This window comes from Mandrillus leucophaeus, unplaced genomic scaffold (genome assembly GCF_000951045.1).
Source record: "Mandrillus leucophaeus isolate KB7577 unplaced genomic scaffold, Mleu.le_1.0 Scaffold24, whole genome shotgun sequence".
Taxonomy (NCBI): Eukaryota; Metazoa; Chordata; class Mammalia; order Primates; family Cercopithecidae; genus Mandrillus; species Mandrillus leucophaeus.
The window spans coordinates 1,406,502-1,430,985 of NW_012102476.1; the positions used below are offsets into that span (position 1 = coordinate 1,406,502).

The 24,484-nt window shown below is 43.0% G+C and overlaps 1 protein-coding gene across 2 annotated transcripts in view; it reads right to left on the reverse strand.

Annotated features, from left to right (window-relative positions):
• Positions 1-24,484, reverse strand: part of XPO6 (exportin 6) — a 116,220-nt gene that overhangs the window by 79,477 nt on the left and 12,259 nt on the right. For both annotated transcript variants that reach the window (XM_011982342.1, XM_011982341.1), the window contains 2 exons: positions 4,909-4,999; positions 532-644 (listed from right to left, as the gene is read on the reverse strand). In XM_011982342.1, coding sequence (XP_011837732.1) covers positions 532-644; positions 4,909-4,999 — 204 coding nt within the window. The remainder of the gene's footprint in view (positions 1-531; positions 645-4,908; positions 5,000-24,484) is intronic.

The window sequence follows — 24,484 nt, forward strand, 5'->3', positions numbered from 1 at the left end:
GTAGAGACGGGGTTTCACTGTGTTAGCCAGGATGGTCTCCATCTCCTGATCTCATTGATCCGCCCACCTCAGCCCCTCAAAGTGCTGGGATTACAGGCATGAGCCACTGCGCCCAGCCTACAATTAGATTTTTTAAAGATGCGCACAGAAAACAAGGATTGGAAGAGAGGTGATATAAATAAAACTTTTTGCTGTTGGGGATGATGCTATTATGGTTATCATTTCTCCTCCTAAAATATTTTTCTTTAATTATCTTTCCCTTATCAATGATAATAGGCAGGGAACAGTTATATGTTACCACAAATGACCTACCTACTTAACCCTAAAGTCAACCATCCATCTTACCTTTCTAGTGTGGAAGATGGAAGATGCCCCAAACAACACACAGCTACACAAAGACAGTATGTGGGACGACGTCCCAGAGCTGAGCTACCCTCTCCCAGCACATTACAGCTCTAGTCTAGTGCCAATGATATGGCACTACGACTACAAAATCCTTTTCAGAAGAGTATAAAATTACTGACAACTTACCTCAAAAACTGTTAAACTGTACATCATTACATAGTCATTCCTAGTGCTGGAGAGAAAGTACAGGCAGAATCTCCAGGCTCCTATTTGCTGGGCAAAGTTATTAAGAAGCTCCTCTGGAAAAGTTAAATGGTAACAAAAGAAAGCTATGAAAATACATGAAATTAGACAAGGCTGGGCTATCTTATTACTATTTAAACATTCCTCTCTGCATATAATGTAAATGATGTCAAAACCAGCAGATTCTTCAAGATAGAAAGAATAAATCATACAATATTTTTCTGCATCTGAGGTGATCATGGACACCGACAATGTTTTCGGCCATCTAAAAGCCACCTTGCTATGGATATTTCTCTAGGCAGAGAAACTTTCACTGCTAAAGTTCTTATTTAAGCTAATGTGTGGCTGGAATGTTCTAAGAGTACCCTTCCATCTTCTTAAAACTGCTAGCTAACTTCCTCTGAATGTGAGCTACATTCTAGCACCTCACCAATCCTCTACAAATCTTCAGTGGAGTCTACATTGTTCACACACACAAAATGATGGCTAGAAAGGCAGAAAAAGCAAAGATTAAGACTAACCCTACAAAGATAGGAAAGGAAAAAAAATGCAAGGAATTCAAAATGGCTAACTCTTCATTTGGGTTGGTTTTATTTTAAAACACTGCCACCAAAAAAGTGAAATGACCTGAGGCAAGAGCAACGATGACGAGTGTTGTGGCGAGCAGCCCTGTCCACACATCATGTTGGTTAGAAAGGTGTTCCTCCTCCTTAGGCTGCTGATGGCATCAGCCAGAACCCACAAGGCGGCAAGCATTACGGGGCTACCATTATGTTTCTGGACATGCTGTCCCTTAGTCACCTTAAGCTGCTGCACTGGTCATGAAATATAATCCAAAAAGGGTAAAAGTGCAAAGGCCCACAACTTTGAGAGATTCTAGAAAGCCTTTGGAAAAGCAGAATACACAGCAGTTTCTTCTAATCCTCAAGTCATTGCTCTGCTAGTTCCCTACAACTTAAGCTAAATCCAACAAGGCAGTCTCATTTAAAAAAATCCATGGAAAGGCCAGGCACAGTGGCTCACATCTGTAATTCCAGCACTTTGAGAGGCTGAGGCAGGAGGACTGCTTGAAGCCAGGAGTTCAAAGACCAGCCTGGGCAACACTGAGACCCTATCTGTACAAAACAAAGAAAAACTTAACTAGATATGGTGGCACATGCCTGTAGTCCTAGTTACTCAGAAGGCTGAGGCAGGAGGAGACCTTACTATGTTGTCCAGGCTGGTCTTTAACTCCTGGCCTCTAGTGATCCTCCTGTCTCAGCCACCTGAAGAGCTAGGATTATAAGCATGAGCCACCACGCCCAGAAGGCTATTTAAAGAAAAAAACTCAACAACTTAGGAGAGTGTCAAAATGAACAGCTTTGGTGTGCCTGAAGCTTTAGCTCAGGAGGCCAAGGTTGCAATGAGCTATGATCATGCCACTACACCCAGCCTGAGTGATAGAGCAAAATACTATCTCTTTAAAAAAAAAAAAAAAGAAAAGAAAAAGGCTGGGCCCATTGGTTCACGCCTGTTAATCCCAGCACTTTGGGAAGCCGAGGCGGGCGTATCACAAGGTCAACAGATAGACTATCCTGGCCAACATGGTGAAACTCCGTCTGTACTAAAAATACAAAAATTAGCTGGGCGTGGTGGTACGCGCCTCTAGTCCCAGCTACTCGGGAGGCTGAGGCAGGAGAATCGCTTGAACCCGGGAAGCGGAGGTTGCAGTGAGCCGAGACTGCGCCACTGCATGCCTGGCGACAGAGTGAGGCTCCGTCTCAAAAAAAAAAAATCCCAGCCTTTCAATTTTAGATCATTTCAAAGAGGGCTCACAGGGCTGTGAAACCATGAGCTCTTAACGCTATGACCAAAGACTGAAGTTCTCTATAGGATGCCATAGCACTCAATGGTGCTGTTTTCCTGAAGAGATATAAGGGGGGAAACATATTTTTGTAGAGACGGAGTCTTACCATGTTCCCCATAATGGTCTCAAACCCCTGGGCTCAAGTATTCCACTTGCCTTGACCTCCCAAAGGGCTGAGATTGCAGGCATGAGCCACCATGCCCAGTCAAAAAAAATTATTTTAATAAAAATAAAAGTTAATTACAAATCCATAAAAGGCAGCTAACAGCCTGCCTTAATAATTAAGCAAAGGTTTCTGTGAATCCCCAAGGTGAAGTCAAACCGGACTGGAACTGAGGAACTCTGGGCTCTGTTCTAGACTCTGAGTCTGACCCCAAGTGAGTCACTGCTCCTCCTTGATGCTTCTGTTTCCTCCACTCTACAATGACCACATGGTCTCAAGGTCCCTGCTAACAGCTCTATCAATTTCTAGAGCACTAGTAATTTACCTTTGCTGGAGGGTGGGTGGAGCCCTTTGAAGAAAAGGCTTCCTTCCTTTCTCTGACCAAACTAGGAGAAGCCTAGAGTTTATCCCAAGACCATAGAAAAGAAGTAATAAGTGGTCCAAGCCCACACACTCAAATAAAGCTACAATGACTAGGTACAAAGAGAACTGAACTAAGACAAGCCTACTGTATAGAAACAAACCCCCGGATTCTCCTCAGCCTGCATTCAAATTTGGCATCTGGAGCATTTGGCTACTTAAATCTCTTTTAAGATCAGATGAGAATATGAACATGTTCAGCAGATTCTATGTTTAATTCCTGAAATAGAAGGTGAGCAAGGCAGAGGTTGCAGTGAGACAAGATCGTGCTACTGAACTCCAGCCTGGGCAACAGAGGGAGATTCCCATCTCAAAAAAAAAAAAAAAAAAAATGTTTGCAGGGCGAGGTGGCTCACGCCTGTAATCCCAGCACTTTGGGAGGCCGAGGTGGGTGGATCACGAGGTCAGGAGATTGAGACCATCCTGGTAACACGGTGAAACTCCATCTCTACTAAAAATACAAAAAATTAGCTGGGCGTGGTGGCAGGCACCTGTAGTCCCAGCTACTCGGGAGGCTGAGGCAGGAGAATGGCGTGAACCTGGGAGGTGGAGCTTGCAGTGAGCCAAGGTGGCATCATTGCACTTCAGCCTGGGTCACAGAGCGAGACTCTGTCTCAAAAAAAAAAAAAAAAAAACAAGGTGAGCAATATTTGATTTGCAAACCAAAAATTAAAGAATCAAAAGCATTTCAATTATAATCTAAAAAAAGACTTCAAAGAATAGAGTGTCAGAATATCGAAGACTAATGGCCAGGCACGGTGGCTCACATCTGTAATCCCAGCACTTTGGGAGGCCCAGGTGGGCAGATCTCTTGAGGTCAGGAGTTCAAGACCAGTCTGGCTAATATGAGCGAAACCCCGTCTCTACTATAAACACAAAAAATTAGCCGGGGGTGGTGGTGGGCACCTGTAATCCCAGGAACATGGGAGGCTGAGGCAGGAGAATCGCTTGAACCCAAGGTGCAGAGGTTGCAGTGAGCCGAGATCACCCCACTGAACTCCAGCCTGGGCAACAGAGTGAGACTCCCTCTCAAAAAAAAAAAGGGGGGAGGGCGGGGGCGGTGGCTCACGCCTGTAATCCCAACACTTTCGGAGGCCGAGGTGGGCGGATCATGAGGTCAGGAGATTGAGACCATCCTGGCTAACATGATGAAACCCTGTACTCTACTAAAAACACAAAAAAATGAGCTGGGCATGGTGGCAGGCGCCTGCAGTCCCAGCTACACGGGAGGCTGAGGTTGGAGAATGGCACGAACCCAGAAGACGGAGCGTGCAGTGAGTCAAGATCATGCCACCACACTCCACCCTGGGCAACAGAGCAAGACTCCGACTCAAAAAAAAAATTTTTTTTTTTTGAGACAGAATCTTATGTTGCCCAGGCAGCAGGAAGTCCTCAAATGTAATACCAGCTTTGGGATTTCTGGGCACTATTAGGTTCAGATCAGACTTCTGCACAGCAAAACACATTGATTTTGACACTTTCCACAGTTGTTACTGTTTTTCTTTAAATAACCATCCAGGTGCGGTGGCTCACGCTTACAATCCCAGCTATTCAGGAGGCTGAGACGGAGGATCACTTGAGGCCAGGAGTTCAAAACCAGCCTGGGCAACACAGCGAGACCCTGTCCCACTCACCCTAGACCCTCCACCAAGAAGTCGCAGGCTTCTTATATAAAAGTTCAACAACATTGCTGAAATTAAGATCCATAGTGATGGATTTTCCTTCTTTTGGTCAAGTGGAGGGGTTTCCCCAGCCACACGCCAGCAGAATCAGAGCGAAAAAAGCAAGAATTCAAGGGGAAAGCATGCAGTCACGGCTATGAACAACTCCTTCCTCCCTACCGGGGCCTCCTCATTATAAATTCCTCTTTACAAGTCAACGCTCCACTTACCTATCTCACGTTTTCTTTCATTGGTCGTACAATCGTGAAAAAATTCTGTCATCAGACTTTCCAGTGCCCTGAGAGAGGCTTCTTCAGATGCCTAACAAAGGAATTTGAAAAAAAATCAATAAGCTGTATCTTCAGTTCCACCGTCCCTCAGTTCCTTCTAGGTCACATTCAACAGCAAGAGCAATTTACTTCCTCAAAATCTTGGTTTAACATTCTTCAAATGCATGGTATACGCCAGAAAAACTGAAGGGAATTTCCCAGCTGACTCGAAACCCAATGTTGTTGCTGCAGCCTCTATAAATTCATGCTACTGTGCAGCTGATTTTCAATTATGTATGCTAAGGAAAGAGGAAATTCAAAATTCAACTCTGGAATCATGGTTGAAAGCAAATTAGCCCCTGGCCCTTCCTGAATGGGCAGAGTGGGGATATTCAAGAAGGCCAGAGCTCCTCATAGACTATCCATCCCTGATACATTTCTCCTGCATCTGAATAATTTGCCATATTTTGATTCACAGCACTTATATCAAACTGCTTCATGGATTCTCAGGGGTTTTTGAGGGGAACCGGGGAGAGCTGTCTTTTTTTAAGAGACAGAGTCTCTGTTTGCCCAGAATGAAGTACAGTGGTAAAACCATAGCTCACTGCAGCCTTGAATTCCCGTCCCAGCCTCCCAAAGCAATGGGACTACAAGTGTGAGTCACTCACTGCACCTGGCCATGGATTCTTGGCGGTTTTTGAAGGCATTCCAGGAGTCATACAGTCAATTCTCAATCTCACATGAGCAGCCAACAGAGATTAAAGTGCAGCTGAGAACCAAGCTAAATAGGGATTCAAAATTAGTTCCTCTAAACCACAGGCCCACAGTGAAAGCCAGACTCTCAGCAGAACTGCTCAGATTGGAAATGAGAGGAGAGGAGAGGGAGCCCAAGGCCCCCAGTGCTCATCCTCTCCCTTTGGGGTTTATATTGAGCCCCAAATCCCACTTCCTTTATTCTTATTCAAGTAAAAGGAGTCGCAAAAATAACCTTGAGTTAACACTCTTCACACAACCTGCCTTCAAAAAGGTAACCATTCCCAAACCATTTTTGAGTCATCACTGGTATAATTCTACCCCAGAGATAATCAAGAGCCAGCAGCAGTTCTGATTCTTTAATCATCTCTTAACTTCTTTCTTCCCACCTATCTCCCTTCCCCATATCCTCTCCATCACCCATGGACTGAGAACTGACTATAAAAACTGCATTTTAAAACAACAAGCCCACACTCAAATGTGTCACATGTCAAACTACAGTACACCAGAGGCCTCCGTCGGGTGATTGACTTTGTGAAGACTGAGGAACTTTTCATCTCTGTGGAAAAACCAGCACTTTTCAGTACCAATTACAGAGGCTGAATCAGACTTGATTCACAAGCGTGTGCACACCAACCAACACACTCAAATGCACCACACAGAATGCAGGGCCACGTTCATACAGTGCAAGGCACATCCGTTCCTCCCACACTGAGGTCACAGAATGATGGCTCTGCAATGACACCTGAACTGTGACACACTGAATGATGAATTATTGTATAGTAGTTTGAGCGCTTTTGAGTGAGAGGGACTTTCTTCCCTGAACTTTATATTTAGGATGAAGATTAGCCTAGCCCCCTACTCCTCTTTCAAATGTCCATATCGGTTTAACTAAAAAATATCCTTGGCTTGCAAGCCAAGCTGTTTTATTAAAAACTATCTATCTTTTCAAACCCAGAAATAATCTGAAAAGTGAAGCTAAAATAAGACTGCAATCTTCTAAAATCTGTTTCAAATGTTTGTGTTGATCAAAACAGCCTCACTGTTCTCACTTACTTTATAAATAAATGCTATAAATGCAAACCTCTAAAATGAGTGTACATAAATAAAAGAACGCCGTAGACTGTTTCATAAATCGAGTCTGGTATGCCATTTCATTTGAAAAAAGGATTTGCTATTTAAAATAAAAAGGCTGTGGGAAGATGCAGAAGAATAAGAAAAATAGCGCATGTTAAAATAAATAAATAGTTCTTCTGGAGCCAAAATGTGTTCCTGGAAACTAAGGGAACATCTGCAAATCATATCTCTCCACAACTTCTTCTTGTGTTGAATCATTTTAAAGTAGATCCTGGAGCAAATGTGAGCTTATCACATCCAGGCAATCAACCACCAAAATTTATTTAGTACTAGATTCTTGAGGAAGAGAGTTGAGAAATAAATGATTACTGGCAAGTTCCTGATAATCTCAAAAAGAATCCAACTCTGTCTCCATTCCCGGTCCCACCTACCCTTTACTCTGCCCCAACTGAAGAAGTTACGGTTCCTGCGGAAAGTGGAAGGACAAAAGTACTCCTAAGAATCCCAGATGGGCTGGTCCAAAGGTACTGAGTTACCTCAATGGACTGTTTGCAGTCAGTTACAGATGCAACTCCTTGTTCTACTCTTTCCCCCGTTCTCACTATTGCACTTCACCAGTCTTTAAAAAAAAAAAAAAAGATGCATTCTCCCATTAAATGATGGCTACATGAAAAAGGAAGCTCCAAAACCTAATCCAGGGCATCACCAGATGTTTCCCAACAAGAACAAATAAGTGCTGCTTGCATTTTTAATCATTTCTATATCTGTAACAACAATACCTGCCTCACACGGTGATATGGGATCCAATGAGACGATCCATGTAAAACTGCTACATAAACCGTAAGGAATCATCTACATCTAATCTGTAGTTATGGCTGCTCTCATTTTTATGTGGTCTCAGATACCAAATGAAAATAGACCAAAGCAAAACAACGCAAGTGATCAAGCCTACTCTGAAACTAGAGACTCATGCCCTCAGGTTTAAGGGCTTTGTCCCAATCACATCTAGTGGGGCTTTTCAGACTAGATTTCAAAATGAAGCTACGTAAACGTATACGGGGTAAAAATCAGGAGGCTGAGAATTTGCCAACATCACAACATCAGAACAGAGGTAGAAAAGACACAGAAGGCACATTCAAGGATACTGGTTCAAGGATACTGGAGAATTCCCTGGCTCCCATTTGGCAACAAGGCCACTGGAACCTTGGCCAGCTGTTTCAAGCAAGTGGTGAAGCCAGAATGTAGACTGGGGTGAGTTAAGGAATTAACTGCAAGTGAGGAAGAGGTAATACTCCAAGCAGATTACACTTTCAAGTAATGAAAGGGACAAAGAACATAAAACAAAATCCAAGTGCCATTGTATGGTAGGGAGACAAGGCTTCCATTCCCAAAGGCTACGCAAAAACTTTATCTCCTACGCTGCATTAATTTATGAAGAACAAGAAAATTTATCTGACTGCCTCCTACCTTGTGCTTGGGATTTAAGCCTCAGACCTTGACAAACTAAGGAAAGGCAAGATTAGTTTAAAAATAAGTGAGACACATTCACACACAAAAATTCCAGGAGGATTGTAGATACAGAGTATCTTCACAATCTAGGGGTAGGGAAAATTTTCTTAAACAGAACACATAAACCACTAACCATAAATGAAAAGACTGATAAGTTGAAATGTTCATCAGATGGCACAATGGAGACAGTGTAATAGAAAGCCACAAAATAGGAGCTATCTGCAAAATGGAAAACAGGGAACTCATATAAGAGCATAAAATAACTTCTACAAATCAGTGAAAAAAAAAAAAAAGACAAAGGACTTCCATTTTTTTGGACAGGCAAATAATTACTTATAAAAGAGGATATTCAAAAAGCCTACAAATAAGTGTTCAGTCTCATTAGTTATCAGGAAAATACAAATTTAAAATAAGGTAGTGCTACTCATCTACCACAGTGGCTAAAATTTAAAAGACTGACAATAACAAGTGTTGATGAGGATGCTGAGCAACCAGAACATGCATATACTGCTGGTGGGAGTATACACTGATACAACCACTCTAGAAAACTGACAGCTAAACATATGCATATCTTATGACCCTGCAATTCTACTCCTTGATATATACCCAACAGAAATTTTTACATGTATACCAAATGAAAATATACACAAATGTTCATAGCACTATTATACACAATACCCAAAAAGTCAAAAGAACCCAAATATCCATCATCACTGGAATGGATGAATAGTGATTTCTTGATAGAGGAGACTTATAAGACAACAGGAATGAATATAGACACATGCAACAACACAGATGAATCTCACAAACACAATGTAGAGTGAAAGAAACCAAAACACATTATTCATTATTCACTTTATATTAATCTTAAAAAAGAAAAAAAAAAGCCCGACACAGTGGTGCGCACCTATAATTCCAGCTACTTGGGAGGCTGGGGCAAGAGGATCACTCGAGCCCAGGAGTTCAAGGCTGCAGTGAGGTATGATTGCACCGATGCACTCTAGCCTGGGCAACACAGCAAGACCTTGTCTCTTAAAAAATAATAATAATTTAAATAAGTAAAATTTATTTATGGTATTATAATCAGACTAGTGGTTACCTTGGAGGAGAACGGATTCTAGTAATAGTCTATTCTATCTCAGTGTTAGTTACACAAAGATGATCAACTTTACGATTTATCTGCTTGTATGTAAATATATATACTGCAATTTTAAACACTTAATGTTTTAAAATCCTCATTTTCTAAAGTCCAGGTTGGTGTTTTCAGACTCCTTGGAAACTGTATTTTAGCTCTATCAGCACAACTGTGGCTCTGAGGACTGGCAATAAGCCTGCAGGTAACAGCGTGAGCATGAGGCTCCTGATTTCTAGGAACCATCTCTTCAGAGCTGCCAGGGTGGCAGCACAAAGTATTACAATCCCATAAGCCTATGTTTCCCCCCTAAGAGTTACTTGGCTCACCTCAATAGCAAATGGCACATACACTTAAAATTAAAATCCCTGGGCAAGATGACGAATTAAACTTGGCTCAGAATATACTCTTGGAGAGCTCTGCATAGATCTAAAACAAACCCAAGTTTTCTGTTCCAGAAACAGTTAAAATCTGCAAAGGTGATAAGCTTGCGACTGTGCCTGCCTTGACTTTATCTGCTCCTTTCACTCTGCTGCTCATGGGTCAGCAGTTCAGAGATCTATGCCATTGCCTCATTTATTAAGGGACTACTAAGTGCACCAAGACTCATAATCACCTAAAAATGAAAACTTGGAAGAAGGGGAAGGGTGACATAATTTGAGATCACCTTTGCTTCTTCCCCATATTCTCCATCCACAGCCAACACCATCAGGTCTGCGGACTGTTATCTTCTCCCTCACCACTATTTCTACGGAGCCCTAATCATCTCCTGCCCACATTACTATAATTGCTTTTACCTGGTTATCAGGTTGTCCAATTCCAATCCAACCAGTACTTTACCGCCAGATAAATTCTCCTAAATATACATTTTTCTGACACAATTATTCTTTTTTTTTTTTTTTTTTTTTTTTTTTTGGCTAAAGACATGGTCTCGCTCTGTTGCCAGGCAAGAGTGCAGTGGCATGATCATAGTTCACTGAGGCCTCAAACTCCTGGGCTCAAGCAATCCTCCTGCCTCAGCTTCGAGTAGCTGAGATTATAGGCACACGCCACCACATCTGGCTGATTTTTATTTTCATTTTTGTAGAGACTGGGTCTTGTTCTGTTGCCGAGGTTGGTGTTGAACGCCTGACTTCAAGTGATCCTTCTACCTTGGCCTCCCAAAATGCTGGGATTACAGGCGGGAGCCTCTGCATTCAGCCTAATTTTTTTTTTTTTTTTAAGAGACAAGAGTGTTGCTGTATCACCCCAGGCTGGAGGGCAGTGGAACAATCACAGTTCACTGCAGCTTCAAACCCTTGAGCTCAGGCGATCCTCCCCACCTCAGCCTCTTAAGAAGCTGACACTACAGGCACATGCCATCACACCCAACTAATTTTCTGCTCCAATTATTCTAAACCTAGCTTTAATGCTGGAGTGACTAAGCAACTCAGCTATTTGTTGGACAAATGAGAATCCAATACGCACTAAGTAACTGATACTGCTTAAATTAAGCCCCTGGGATACGATGATGAGTAAGACGGTCCCCAACTTCAAAGAACTGAAGGTGGCCTAGCAGTTACATCCTGTAGTCCTGGCGTAGATATAAATAGCCTCAGAAGACCAAAGAGAAAACTAACTCTGTCTGAAGGAAAGAAAGCTTCACAGGGGTGATCTGGTTTTGAAGAGCAAAGAAGTTTACTGGGAGGATAAGAAGGAAAGCATGCCTGATTCAACATTACTCACCACAGGAAGCCACTCCAGTGTGAACACTCATGGTATCATAAGCAAGTACCTAGCCCCATCCTGCATTTGCTCCTGAGACTATACTTTATAGTTTAACCTTCATGAATTTTCTTATACAGGTTACAGTACAGATCAGGTCATTTTCATCTTTTGTCTTTGACTTGTAACCAGTACTACAGAATTTTGCCCATGGTGCTGTTACTCTGGTCATTTCAGAACGGCAAAATAAATGCAGGCTCTAGGGTCAGGTTCCCCAAGTTTGAATCCAAACGCGCAGCTTCACCTTGACCTAGTTATTTAATGTGTCACTGTTTCCTCCTGTGCACAAATGGGGATAGTAAAAGTACCTAACATACTGGGTCATTCTGAGAATTAAATAAAAAGTAAAATACATAGTAAACACAATGTCAGGCATGAAGTGTGGGCTGAAAGTCACTGTTCATACATCATATTAGGCTTCTCTCTCTAACTAGAACATCAACTGTCTGGAAAGATGCTCTATCTAGTATGTTTGTATTTTCTACAATATCCACCATGGACTGGTGCTCAACTATTTTAAAGACCAAATTCAAGAGAGTAAAAGGAACAAGAAAACTGTTAATATCACTTTCAGTTTCTCAAGAATACTGGTAATTCCCCCAAATTGAAGATACATGTGACTCTTTACATTTTCCCCTTCAAGGGCTCTGATCATAAGCAGACTTCTGCTCACACGCAGATTCAATCTGTGTTGAAAAACAGGAGACTGCTAACACTGAGACTGAGACTGAAGGTGGATAACAAGGTGCTTTTCCCTAAGATGTGACAGCTAGAAGGTGGTTTCCTCAAACCCTGATTAAATCTGTAACATGTTACCTAATGGCCTCTAAAATAACCCCCTCCAAGCATAACTTTTTTACAAAATTAATATTGGGCAATAATGACTATTTTTTTAATTTTTTTTTAAATAAAGATGGGGTATTGCTATGTTGCCCAAACTAGTCTTAAAACCCCCAGGCTCAAGCAATCCTCCTACCTATGCCTCTCAAAAGTTCTGGGATTACAGGCATGGGCCACCACGACCAGTCAAAAATGACTATTTTTTAAAGCCACTTCTATTAAGCTTTTTGTCACCCTTTCCCAGAGCCACATTTTGTATAATCTACTAGGAGGTGAATCATATGGGCCACCTATATTCAGGTTCATGGCTCCTTGATAGCAAACCTCAGCAAAATGAGGACTAGTATCCCAGAGTCCCATTCAACTATCCCTGTGGCACATCTAGAACAGTGTCATTACCCTATTTGCTTGTATATAAAGGTTTCCAAGAAAAGTGATTCTATCCCTGCTGCCAACCAAGGTTAAAAAGTATGCAAAACATATCCGGTGTGTTACAACACACGCCATGTAAACTTTTATCTGAAAGCTAACAGGATTACCATAGATGTCTAAACTCTCAGATCATCACTCTCACTTCCCTACACCCTTCACCGCTGCAAAAAAAAAAAAAAACAGAGGAGGGAAAAAAATCTTTGACCTGTAGGCCTGCACACAAGTATGAGATGAAATACCAAGCTTAAAATAACATGCACGAGAACCAAGGCGAGTGACATCTACCTATCCCCCTCCTGAAGTCATTCAGCTCAAAAAGCTAGAAAGATAGAAAAGTGCATCAAGGAAGCCCCAGTCAGGAGACCGACATTCAGAACAAGGCTTCCTCCCATCTCTCCCTCCCGTCACTACTGTTCTTTTGCATCCCAGCCCGTAGATATTTTCCTTTTCCTTTTATTTTCTGGAGACACAGGTCTTGCTCTGTAGCCCAGGCTTCAGTACAGTGGCACAAACTCTATCTCCCGGGCTCAAGCTATCCTTCTACCTCAGCCTCGCAAGTAGCTGGGACCACAGCCGCACACAACCACACCCAGCTGATTTTTGTATTTTTTGTAGAGCTGGGGCTTCACCGTGTTGCCCAGACTGGTCTTAAACTCCAGGGCTCAAGCGATCCGCCTGCCTCACCCTCCCAAAGTGCTGGGATTAGAGGCACGAGCCACAGTGCCCAACTGACAATTCCTTTTAAAAAAAAAAAACAAAAAACAAAAAACCACACACCATATTCAAGTAGAAATCTCACTTTATTTCTCTATTTAAAAAAAAGAAAATGTGGTGAAGTCCACTGACCCTCCACCAGTCTAGCAGTCAGCAGGGCAATCAGGGAAGCCCAGAGACATTGGATGACTAGCTCAAAGACACACAGCCAGTGAGCAGCCAGCCGGAATCTCAGCTCCAGCCACACCCATGTGAGTTCCTTTCCTTAGCCTGACTGTGATAGGATGGAGTAAGGCCAAGCAGAGGGAAGACTGGGGTACAAATATACATTGATGTAATTAATTCTAAACATTGTGTACAAGAGTTGCAGGGGGAAAAAAAAATGTCTTCTACTGAAGCAAAGAAACAGACAACCACAGCATGTAACAGGACTGCTAAGGCTGGGCAGGCGCACCCACCCCTCTATTAATATGCATTTGGAACAAAGTCATCCCCTTGCATGAGAAACGCTTCTTGTTGTCTTGTCTGCAGCTTAGATCTAGACATAACTTTGCACAGTATCTCCACACAGACATTTAATATTTGATTAAAACACACACTCTGGCTGCATCTAAACATAATTTTAGTCATTAAGAAGCACTTTTCAGTCGAGTGCAGTGGCTCACACCTGTAATCACAACACTTTGGGAGGCCGAGGCGGGGGGATCATGAGGTCAGGAGACCGAGACCATCCTGGCTAACACGGTGAAACCCCATCTCTACGAAAAATACAAAAAATTAGCCGGGCATGGTGGCAGGCGCCCGTAGTCCCAGCTACTTAGGAGGCTGAGGTAGGAGAATGGTGTGAACCGGAGAGGTGGAGATTGCAGGGAGTCGAGATCGTGCTACTGCACTCTAGCCTGGGCGACAGAGCAAGACTCTGTCTCAAGGAAAAAAAAAAAAAAAGCACTTTTCTCCTTTAATCCAAAACTACCATGAAGTTTATCAATGGCAGAACATTCCTCCATTATTTCTTCGGTTTGCATAAAGTGCCCAGATTGTCTGTCTCTTCCACTGATTACTGCTGAGGACCAAGAGTTAGAAGCAAGATGACTGCCAGGTGTCTGAGCCAGGAAGTTCAACTGGTCCCACTGTGGTAAGTGATAAGTGGAAGCAGCATATTTTCTCCCCATGGAAACCAATTAGAGGAAACATCTTAGTATACAGAGGATGGTATGTTTTACACTGGGAAAACTCATCCACGTACTATTGGAGAATTCATAAAACCAAGACTCACCAATTAGCTACCAATGAAGAAGTGCACCAGTTACAATTTTTTTTTTTTTTTTTTTTTTTTTGAGACTGAGTTTAGCTCTATTGCCCAGCTGGAGCGCAGTGACACGATCTCAGCTCACTGCAACCTCCGTTCAAGCAATTATTGTGCCTAAGCCTCCCAAGGAGCTGGGATTACAGGTGCCCGCCACCACACTTGGCTATTTTTTTTTGTATTTTTATTAGAGACAAGGTTTCACCATGTTGGCCAGGCTGGTCTTGAACTCTTGACCTCAAGCGATCCTGCCCACCTTGGCTTCCCAAAGTGCTGGGATTACAGGCCTGAGCCAGCATGCCCAGCCAGATTTCCATAACTTTAGAAAACAAATCTAAAGACTAAAGAGTATGACAAGTAAATACTACACCTGACCACAGGCTGATCCTGGACTGGAGGGAAAAAATGCTATGTAAGGCATGACTGAGTCAACTGACAAAACTGGAATAAAGGTGGTAGTAGCTTAGATCAAAGTACTGAATCAATGTTCTATTAACTGAAGATGGTAACTGTACTATAGTCATGTAGAAGAATGCCCCTATTAAGAAATACACAATACAGGGCAATGGACCATGACAAAGGCAACGTACTCTAACATTGTTCAGAAAAAAATACATGTGTGTGTGAATGTACGTGCATGTACGTGCATATATGCCTATATATACATATAGAGAGGGAATGTGCAAATAATAAAGTTAACAGGACAAAATATTAATGGTAGTTGAGTTTGGGTAAAAGGTATGAGAGATCTTTGTAACACTTATTCCTTGAAATCTTTCTATTTGAAATCATTTTGAAATAAACAGTTTTTAAAATACCATCCGCTGGCTGGTACCCTCTACCTTGCTCCTGGCTGTTCCTGGCTGCTCCCAGCTAGCTTGGCATATGGCAAAGAGAAACGGAGAAAAGGATACAATAGGAAGGAATTATTCTCTCAGATGCCAGGTTTATTTTCACCATGGTTACACAGCCTAGACATTAAAATGTTTGCATCTACTGGTTGGGCAATAACCATATCCACTAGGAGCTAAAACACATATATTTTATATACTTATTTATATTCCAGTCAGAAGGCTTTAATTAAACAGCCAAAAAAAGTAAATGATAAAAATAGTTATTCTGCAAGAAACTGTCTAAAATAAATGAGTAATACAGCCAAGAATAGGCTCTCTCTTCACAGTCCCATCTGCTTCCCTTTCCCAGGTACATATCCCAGGAGGATGGATGTTTATATCTGCATGCCTAGTATTAAACTCAAAAGATACTTACTGGGCACATTAACACAAGGCATGCTACCAAGAAATCCTAAAACAGGATCACAGAATCTTAAGACAGAAGTAAACAAACCCCAGAGCACAGCAAGTCCAATCTTGTTCTACAACGAGGAAAATGAAGCCGAGAGAGCATCCTCCCAAAATCAGCCAGCTGTGGGTCAAGTGAAGACACAGGCAGGCCACCAGAGCTCTTGCCCAGTGACAGCTCCCTGCACCCCTTGAGGAAGCACAGAGGAGTTCTGCTCCAAGGGTTTTAAGGATGATGAATGAGCTGGCTTTACCTGGCATTGGATGACATCAGGTAATGAATGAGTACGAAACTGACAAACCACTCTAAAAGCATGCTGCAAATCTAACATGATGATTAACACTACTGCTCAGGTGAGTAATTTCATTTCAGCTGCTATTACCACCTGTGCTATTTAAGAGCCAGTCTCTTTTGTAAAACCTCTTTTGTAAAACCACTTTCATCCTGAATTATTCCCAGATAGACTTGGCATTTTAAATAAGTTAACATAATGGCTGGACGTGGTGGCTCAGATCTGTAATCCCAGCACTTTGGGAGGCTGAGGCAGGCAGATCATCTGAGTCAGGAGTTCGAGACCAGTCTGGCCAACATGGTAAAACCCTGTCTCTACTAAAAAAAACAAAAATTAACCAGGAGTGGTGGTGGCGGGCACCTGTAATCCCAGCTACTCAAGAGGCTGAGGCAGGAGAATCGCTTGAACCCAGGTGGCAGAGGCTGCAGTGAGCTGAGATCATGCCACTCCACTCCAGCCTGGGCGACAGAATGAGACTCCATCTCATTTAAAAAAAAAAAAAAAGTTAACATAATATTATTTGACTTCGGTAAAAATCTCTAGACTGCATTACTACTGGGAACTGGGGTAGCATAATCACCCCCTCCAGGTTCCACCCAATTGCCATAAAGTCTCAAGAAGCTGAGAGCAAACCAAAGTCTACCATCTTCTTTGTCAATGGCAAAGCTGCAGCGCCTCGCCCTTCCCATTTCTAGTTGGCCTTGCCACCCGCCTCCAGACCTAGGGACAAAGAATGGTGAAAGGAAGGTAGGACACAGCTGAAGACAGGCTTCTCTTAAGGGTAAGCTGGGGAGAGAGTTCAAGCACAAAGCCAGGCTTTGTGTGTTCTGATGCAGTGACCTCACACCTGGTAGATGTGGACCAACGGAGCGAGGCTCTCCCCGGTGCACCAATCAGATAAATCACCCCTATGGAAAGGAAGAAATGAGAGGGTGGAGACGGGCCCAGAAGAATATGCCCCAATACTGCTCCCACCTGGTGTGCAGTCAACAATCCCCTGAATGTAGGCTAAAGCAAGAATGAGGGGACAGGAAGGTTACCCTCTACACAAGAAATGAGAAAACTTACAGGTTTGTTTTCTCTAATGGGAAACAGCGCTGTCACTGAGGGGTACATGGCCAAGCACAGCAGGCAAAAAGTGCCAGGTTAGAGCCAGTCCTGGCTCTACTGAGTCTAGTCTGTGGAACTATGAGCAAACCCCGCAAGCTCCTAGAGCATTCTTCATATTGAAAGTAATCAGGTGTGTACACTGTGCACATATTGGCTGATACAGTCATCTCTCCCTCACTGTAAGTTCTTATGTAAACTCCATGTGTGGGTCTGCTTTTATAAAGGCAAAGTCCCCCTAAGTTGCCACCAGCTTGTCCCTCTGAATACACCTAGTGCCACCTTTATACGTTTTTTAAATTCATGTTCAGTCACATTCCTCGAAGGCTCTCAAGATATCACTGCCAATTGCCAAAGGGTCCTTAAGTATCCCTGCAAATATAGATAACGTTGACCAGGGTGGCAGCTGCTGGGGGATCTCTGAAGGCACCGCATTACACAGGAAGTGTGAGGGCACTGCACAAGGAGAGATCTGTGTCGGGAGGAAGTGACTCTTCCTGGCCAATAGGTTCTCAATGCTCCTCCCATCCCTGCTGATCATTACTAGCCACAAAGGGAGAAGACGCTGCAAAGCAAGTCTCTAAACAGGCACTCTCATGTGCCCGGGTTCTACTAATAAACTATAACTTATACAATACAAAAAAAAGATATTGTAATATTGGAACTATACACAGTTCCGTCCCTTCACCCCACTGGTGAGACACTGGATTAGAAAGGCAAAACAGTGGTAGTGGTGGCTGTGGTGACAGTGAGCAGCAGGAAAGGAGACGGTGCCTTTCTGGAGGGAGTCGGTGCACAAGTGAAACGAAACAGGTACTCAGCCAGGGACCCTGGCCTTGCTCACATCCCTGGATGGTGAAGATGACTCTACATGGGATTTTTAATGAGACTTCAATCCTCGCACAGCAAGCACGCATCACCCGTCCCACGATTCTCAACCAATTTTGCTAGAAGTGACTCAGTCCGTCTCGAAGCTCTGCCCCTTCTATAGGCACCAGCACAAAGCCAAGACTGACCAGAAATCCCACACCCTTCTTCTTCCTGGGCCCTTCCACCCCCAACAGGTGGCTGGGTACACATGTCCTGGGAATGCCGTAATATGAACTGAAGGGTGTGGGCTGTGGAGTCAGGGCAGGTCGCACCTGATGATGACTTCCTGATTACTTATCTGCATGCCCCTGAGCAAATTACCTAACCTCTCGGAGCTCAAGTTTCTTCACTTGCAAAATGAACTTTCAACCGTACTCTCCCTCACCAAGTAGTTGTGGGAATGACATCAATGGATGTAAATCCCTTAGCACCCTTATCCATAAATGAGCAAAACTATTTCACTACATATTTCACTGGTGAGTCAATGAGGTTTTTCTTTTAAAAAAAAAAAAAAAAGGCCGGGCGCAGTGACTCAAGCCTGTAATCCCAGCACTTTGGGAGGCCGAGACGGGCGGATCACGAGGTCAGGAGATCAAGACCATCCTGGCTAACACGGTGAAACCCCGTCTCTACTAAAAAATACAAAAAACTAGCCGGGCGAAGTGGCGGGCACCTGTAGTCCCAGCTACTCGGGAGGCTGAGGCCGGAGAATGGCGTGAACCCGGGAGGCGGAGCTTGCAGTGAGCTGAGATGCGGCCACTGCACTTCAGCCTGGGCGACAGAGCGAGACTCCTTCTCAAAAAAAAAAAAAAAAAAAAAAAAAAAAAAAAAAAAAAAAAAAAAGAACAAAATAAAAATCCTACATAAAAAATTAGCTAAATGCTCAAAAACATCCCAAGAATGCCAAATGCCTTTTCACTTTCATTTTTATATACAAATCACCTCTCACTGCTGCAAATAAAGAATGTAAGAATGAAAACATGTCCCACAGGCCTCCATCTGTGTGTTCAGGACAGTAAGAGTTTGGGACTAAACTCATGATTCTAGCAGCAAACACTTTTTTTCTTTTTAAAGAAAGAAATATTGCATAGAACCCCACCATGTAAAGCAGACTAAATGAGAAACTGCTTAATTAATAAGGGTAGAGGAGGCGGTCTCAAACGCCTGTCTGTACTCCCAAACCTAGTACCTGTGACACCTCCAAGAATCCCTACGGGCCTACAGAGCACCAGAAAAGCCCAGCGCTAAAGCCGTTCCCAGCTTTGTGATTCTGGTTCTAACAAGTCTAGAAAGTTTTTGGGGGGTAAAAAATGGTTGCTAAAAAGACTGGTTTGTACATTCTCTCTCAAGTATCTTTCAACCGCGAGCCCCATCACCACTGCCGCCCAGGGTCTTTGCTACCTGACCACCAGGGGTGATTAAACCATTTCATCACCTGGCCCTAACCTAGCTGACTTACTGTCCCCACCTCACCATCCAGAGCCACCCACCTATCCTCTGCCTCAGCCAAACCCAAATTCACTCTTTCCCCTCCACATAACAGTTCCATGTCTTCACACATGCTATTTCCTCTAATATGCTCCTGACTCCTTGAAAAGGTCCCCACCTCTGTGAAGCCTAATGCAGTCCCCCTATCCCCACCCTCAGAGCTCCTCACTCCTGGGCTTCAACATGATACCGATCACAATGAACTGAGATTACATCTTTCACTCTCATACAGAGATGGCAAGACAACTGGTGCCACCTTAAGGGAAGACAAGTTAGCAATATTTATCACATTTCAAACACAAAGACAACTTCACCCAGCAATACACTTCTGGTGATTTTTCCTCCAAAGTTTAGGTGTAAAGGATCTTCATGTCAATGCTGTTTGTAAAACAAAAGATTGGAGACAACTTAAGTTTCCATCAAGGCAGGGTTGGTTAAATAAAGTACATCCACACGGTGGAATACCTTCTAACTATGAAGAACAGTGAGTAAGCTCTATACATATACATATATAGAACCATGAAAACCACTCACCTAAAAACACATTTCCCCATACCCAAGGATCCCAGTTAAACATGGCCAGGCGTGGTGGCTAACGCCTGTAATCCCAGCACTTTGAGAGGCCAAGGCGGGCGGACGACTTGAGGTCAGGAGTTAGAGACCAGCCTGGCCAACATGGTGAAACCTCGTCTTTACTAAAATTACAAAAATTAGCCAGGTGTGGTGGCACGAGCCCGCAGTCCCAGCTACTCGGGAGGCTGAAGCAGGATAATCGCTTGAACCCAGGAGGCGGAGGTTGCAGTGAGCAGAGATCACGCCACTGCACTCCAGACTAACAGAGACTCAGTCTCAAAAAAAAGAAAATGTCAAACACTGAGAAAGAGATGCCTGGGGATCTTCTCTGCTTGTCCTTGTCATCCCAAATACCACTCTTGCTCTTAAGCAAAACTCCGCATATTTCCTACGGTCTTATGTACTAGACACTGTCACAAACATATTCATTCTTTAGGATGGTTATTTTTTTGATAACACAGAAGAACTTGCACTTACCTGCAAGTTCTCCAATTTGCACTCCAAATCAAGGTAAATACCTAGAAGTTTCCTGTTTATTCCACCATGGAATGTGCTGCCTGCCATTCACTGCCTTTCACTCTCCAAGCCCCATACTTTTCCCATCTTTGTCTCTATTTTAGGTTCCATCCTACCCCAAGGTCTATAACCCTCTGTCCACTGGCAGTAACTATTGGTATAAACTATTTCTTCCTAGTGGCGGGGGCATGGGACATCCTGGGCAATTAAATATGCTGAATTCAAGACTGTTGCCATAGATGGATTTCAATTTTCAAAATATAGATTAAATTCAACTTTTACTTAATCTACATCATCTTTTTATGTATCAGGAGATAAGGAAGGACCATATAGTGTATGATAATTTACATAAAATATCCAGAATAAGCACATTCATGAGATAGGAAGCAGATTTGTGGTCACCAGGGGCTGGGGCGAGGGAGAAAGGGGAATGACTGCTTAATGGGTACAGGTTTCCTCTGGAGTGATGAAAAAGTGTGAAACTAGAGTGGTGACTCTTGCACAACATGGTGAATGCACTTAATGTCACTGAACTGCATACTTTAAAATGGTGACGTTTTATGTTATGTGTTGCTATAGTCTGGATGTGGTTTGTCTCCACCTAATCTCATGTCAAAATTTGATCCCCAATGTAGGAAGCAGGGCCTAATGAGAGGTGTTTGGGTCATGGGGGTAGATCCTGATGAATAAATTAATGCCCTCCCTGGTAAGGAGTTGGGGGGTGAGGGTAAGTAAATTCTCACTCTCCTAGTTCCTGAGAGCTGGCTGTTTGAAAGGGCCAGGTGCCTCTCCTCTCACTCTCATCCTTCCTCTCTCGCCCTGTGATCTCTGCACACAGATTCCCCTTCACCGGCCACCAGGAGTGGAAGTAGCCTGAGTCCCTTACCACATGCCCTATCTTGAACCTTTCAGCCACCAAAATTGGGAGCCAAATATACCTTTTCCCTTTACAAACTATCCAGCTTCAAATACTCCTTCAGCAACACAAAACAGACTAAAACATGTAGTATTTTAAGGCCGAGGCAGGTAGATCACTTCAGGTCAGGAATTCAAGACCAGCCTAGCGAACATGGTGACACCCCATCTCTACTAAAAATACAAAAATTAGCCAGGCATGGTGGTTCATGCCTGTAATCCCAGCTACTCGGGAGGCTGAGGCAGGAGAATCGCTTGAATCCGGGAGACAGAGGTTGCAGTGAGCTGAGATCACGCCACTGCGCTTTAGCCTGGCTCAAAAAAAAAAAAAAAAAAAATGTGCATTTTACTATAGCTTTTTGAAAAGTAACTAACTTAAGACTAGAAAAAATATGTTAAGACACTATTTCTAATACATTAATGTAAATATAAGGGATACCTAAATAAAGCTTAAGGGATCTGTCTCCTATAAACAGACAAAAAATAAAATCTAACTTGTTAGTAAGTTTCCTACATAAACACACAGAAAAAGATACTGAGGAACAATAATGAGAAGCCATTATTTAACCTATTAAATTAGCAACAATTTTCTTAAGATTACCCAATGCTGATGAGTATATTTATCTACAGGTGATGGGAAGAAAAAACTCAAGTAACCTTTCTGGAAAACGTGATGAAGAGCCTTAAAAATGTTCAGACTAGGCTGGGCGCAGTGGCTCACGCCTGTAATCCCAGCACTTTGGAAGGCCAAGGCAGGCAGATCATGAGGTCAGGAGTTAAAGACCAGCCTGGCCAACATAGTGAAACCCCACTCTACTAAAAATACAAAAAAATATTAGCCAGGCGTGGTAGTGGGCGCCCGTAGTCCCAGCTACTTGGGAGGCTGAGGCAGGAGAACTGCTTGAACCCGGGAGGTGGAGGCTGCAGTGAGCCAAGATTGTGCCACTGCACTCCAGTCTGAGCAACACAGACAGACTCTGTCTTAAAAAAACAAAAAAAAAAGAAAACCGTTCAGACTACATCTAAAAAAAACACAGCCCTCAGACCCTTGGGCCTTTCTGGGAATCTATCCTAAGGCAATTTTCTAAAATACATACAAAGCTTTTTGCAAAGACATTAATCACATTATTATTTACCATGGCAAAAAAAACAGAACAAAGAACTGCTTAAGAATCCATGCAATGCAGTATTATAAAGCCACTGCAAATATTTATAAAATATTTAATGATCTGAAAAGCCACTTACGCTATAAAGTGGAAAAGGCAGAAGAAAAAAGTGCATTTACAGTGTAATCTCAACCATATTTAAAAAGTAAACAGGAAAAAAGACAAGAAGGAAGCAAATCAAAATGTTATTAGAGATTGAATCCAATGGTAGTAATTTCTTTGTTTTTTTAAGTTATCAAATATTCTACAGACTTCAAAATACTTTTTATAATCAGGATAACAACTACTAAGCAAAATCAAGAAGTGGCAGAGAAGATTTTGTGTTTCTACAGTAACATCAGTACCTACTGATTGTCTAGCAGTACTAGAATGAAGAAGGGACAGAAACTGAGCTAAATTATTGGTCACAAGGCCAGGAACACCGGCTCCCACCTGTAATCCCAGCACTTTGGGGGGCCAAGGCAGGAGGATTGCTTGAGTCCAGGATTTTAAAACCAGCCTGGGCAATATAGCGAGATCATATGCTGATATAAGAAAAAATAATAATTTTAAAATGAAAAAAAGAAAAAAAGACACTTTTAAAAAAATAAATTGCTGGTCACAAATGTTGGAGGGCTTGGCTGCTGCAGTTTTGTTTTTTGTTTGTAAGTATCTATGGGAGAAGAGCATACAAAAACTCCCTACACTATTTCTGCAACTCTTCTATAAGTCTTACATTATCTCAAAATTACATACTTAAAATAAATAAATCCGGCCAGGCGCAGTGGCTCACACGTGTAATCCCAGCACTTTGGGAGGCCGAGGTGGGCCGATCACCCGAGGTTGAGAGTTCGAGACCAGCCTGGCCAACATGGTGAAACCCTGTCTCTACTAAAAATATAAAAATTAGCCGGGCGTGGTGCCACATGTAATCCCAGCTACTTGGGAGGCTGAGGCAGGAGAACCGCTTGAACCCAGAAGGCAGAGGTTGCAGTGAGCTGAGATCATGCCACTGCACTCCAGCCTGGGCAACAAGAGTGAAACTCCATCTCAAAAAAATGAAATTAAATAAACCCTTTTTATAAAAAATGTTTTATTTAAAAGGACATGAGCCTGTGACACAGCCTCAGGAGGTCCTGATGACATGTGCCCCTAAAATAAAAAAATCCTTGATAGATCACTCAATTTATCTTTCTCTAAAAACAAAACGCAGATGAATAATTTCCTGGACAGTAACAAAGCACTTGGCTCACTACAACCTCCGCCTCCCGGATTCAAGCAATTCTCCTACCTCAGCTTTCTGAGTAGCTGGGATTACAGGTGCACGCCACCACGTCTAGCTAATTTTTGTATTTTTTTAGTAGAGACGGGTTTCGCCATGTTGGTCAGGCTGGTCTCAAACTCCTGACCTCAGGTGATCCGTGCACCTCAGCCTCCCAAAGTGCTGGGATTACAGGCATGAGCCACCGTGCCCGGCCTTTTTTTTTTCTGTCACCCAGGCTAAAGTGCAATGGTGCAATCTCAGTTCACTACAACCTCCACCTCCTGGGTTCAAGTGATTTTCCTGCCTCAGCCTCCCAAGTAGCTGAGATTACAGGCACCCGCCACCACACCTGGCTAATTTTTGTATTTTTAGTAGAGATAGGGTTTCACTTATGTTGGCCAGGCTGGTCTCCAACGCCTGACGTTGTGATCCGCCCACCTTGGCCTCCCAAAGTGCTGGGATTACAGGCATGAGCCACCGCACCTGGCCTCCTCATGAATTTTTTAAAAGGCCTTCCCTGGGCCAGGCACGGTGGCTC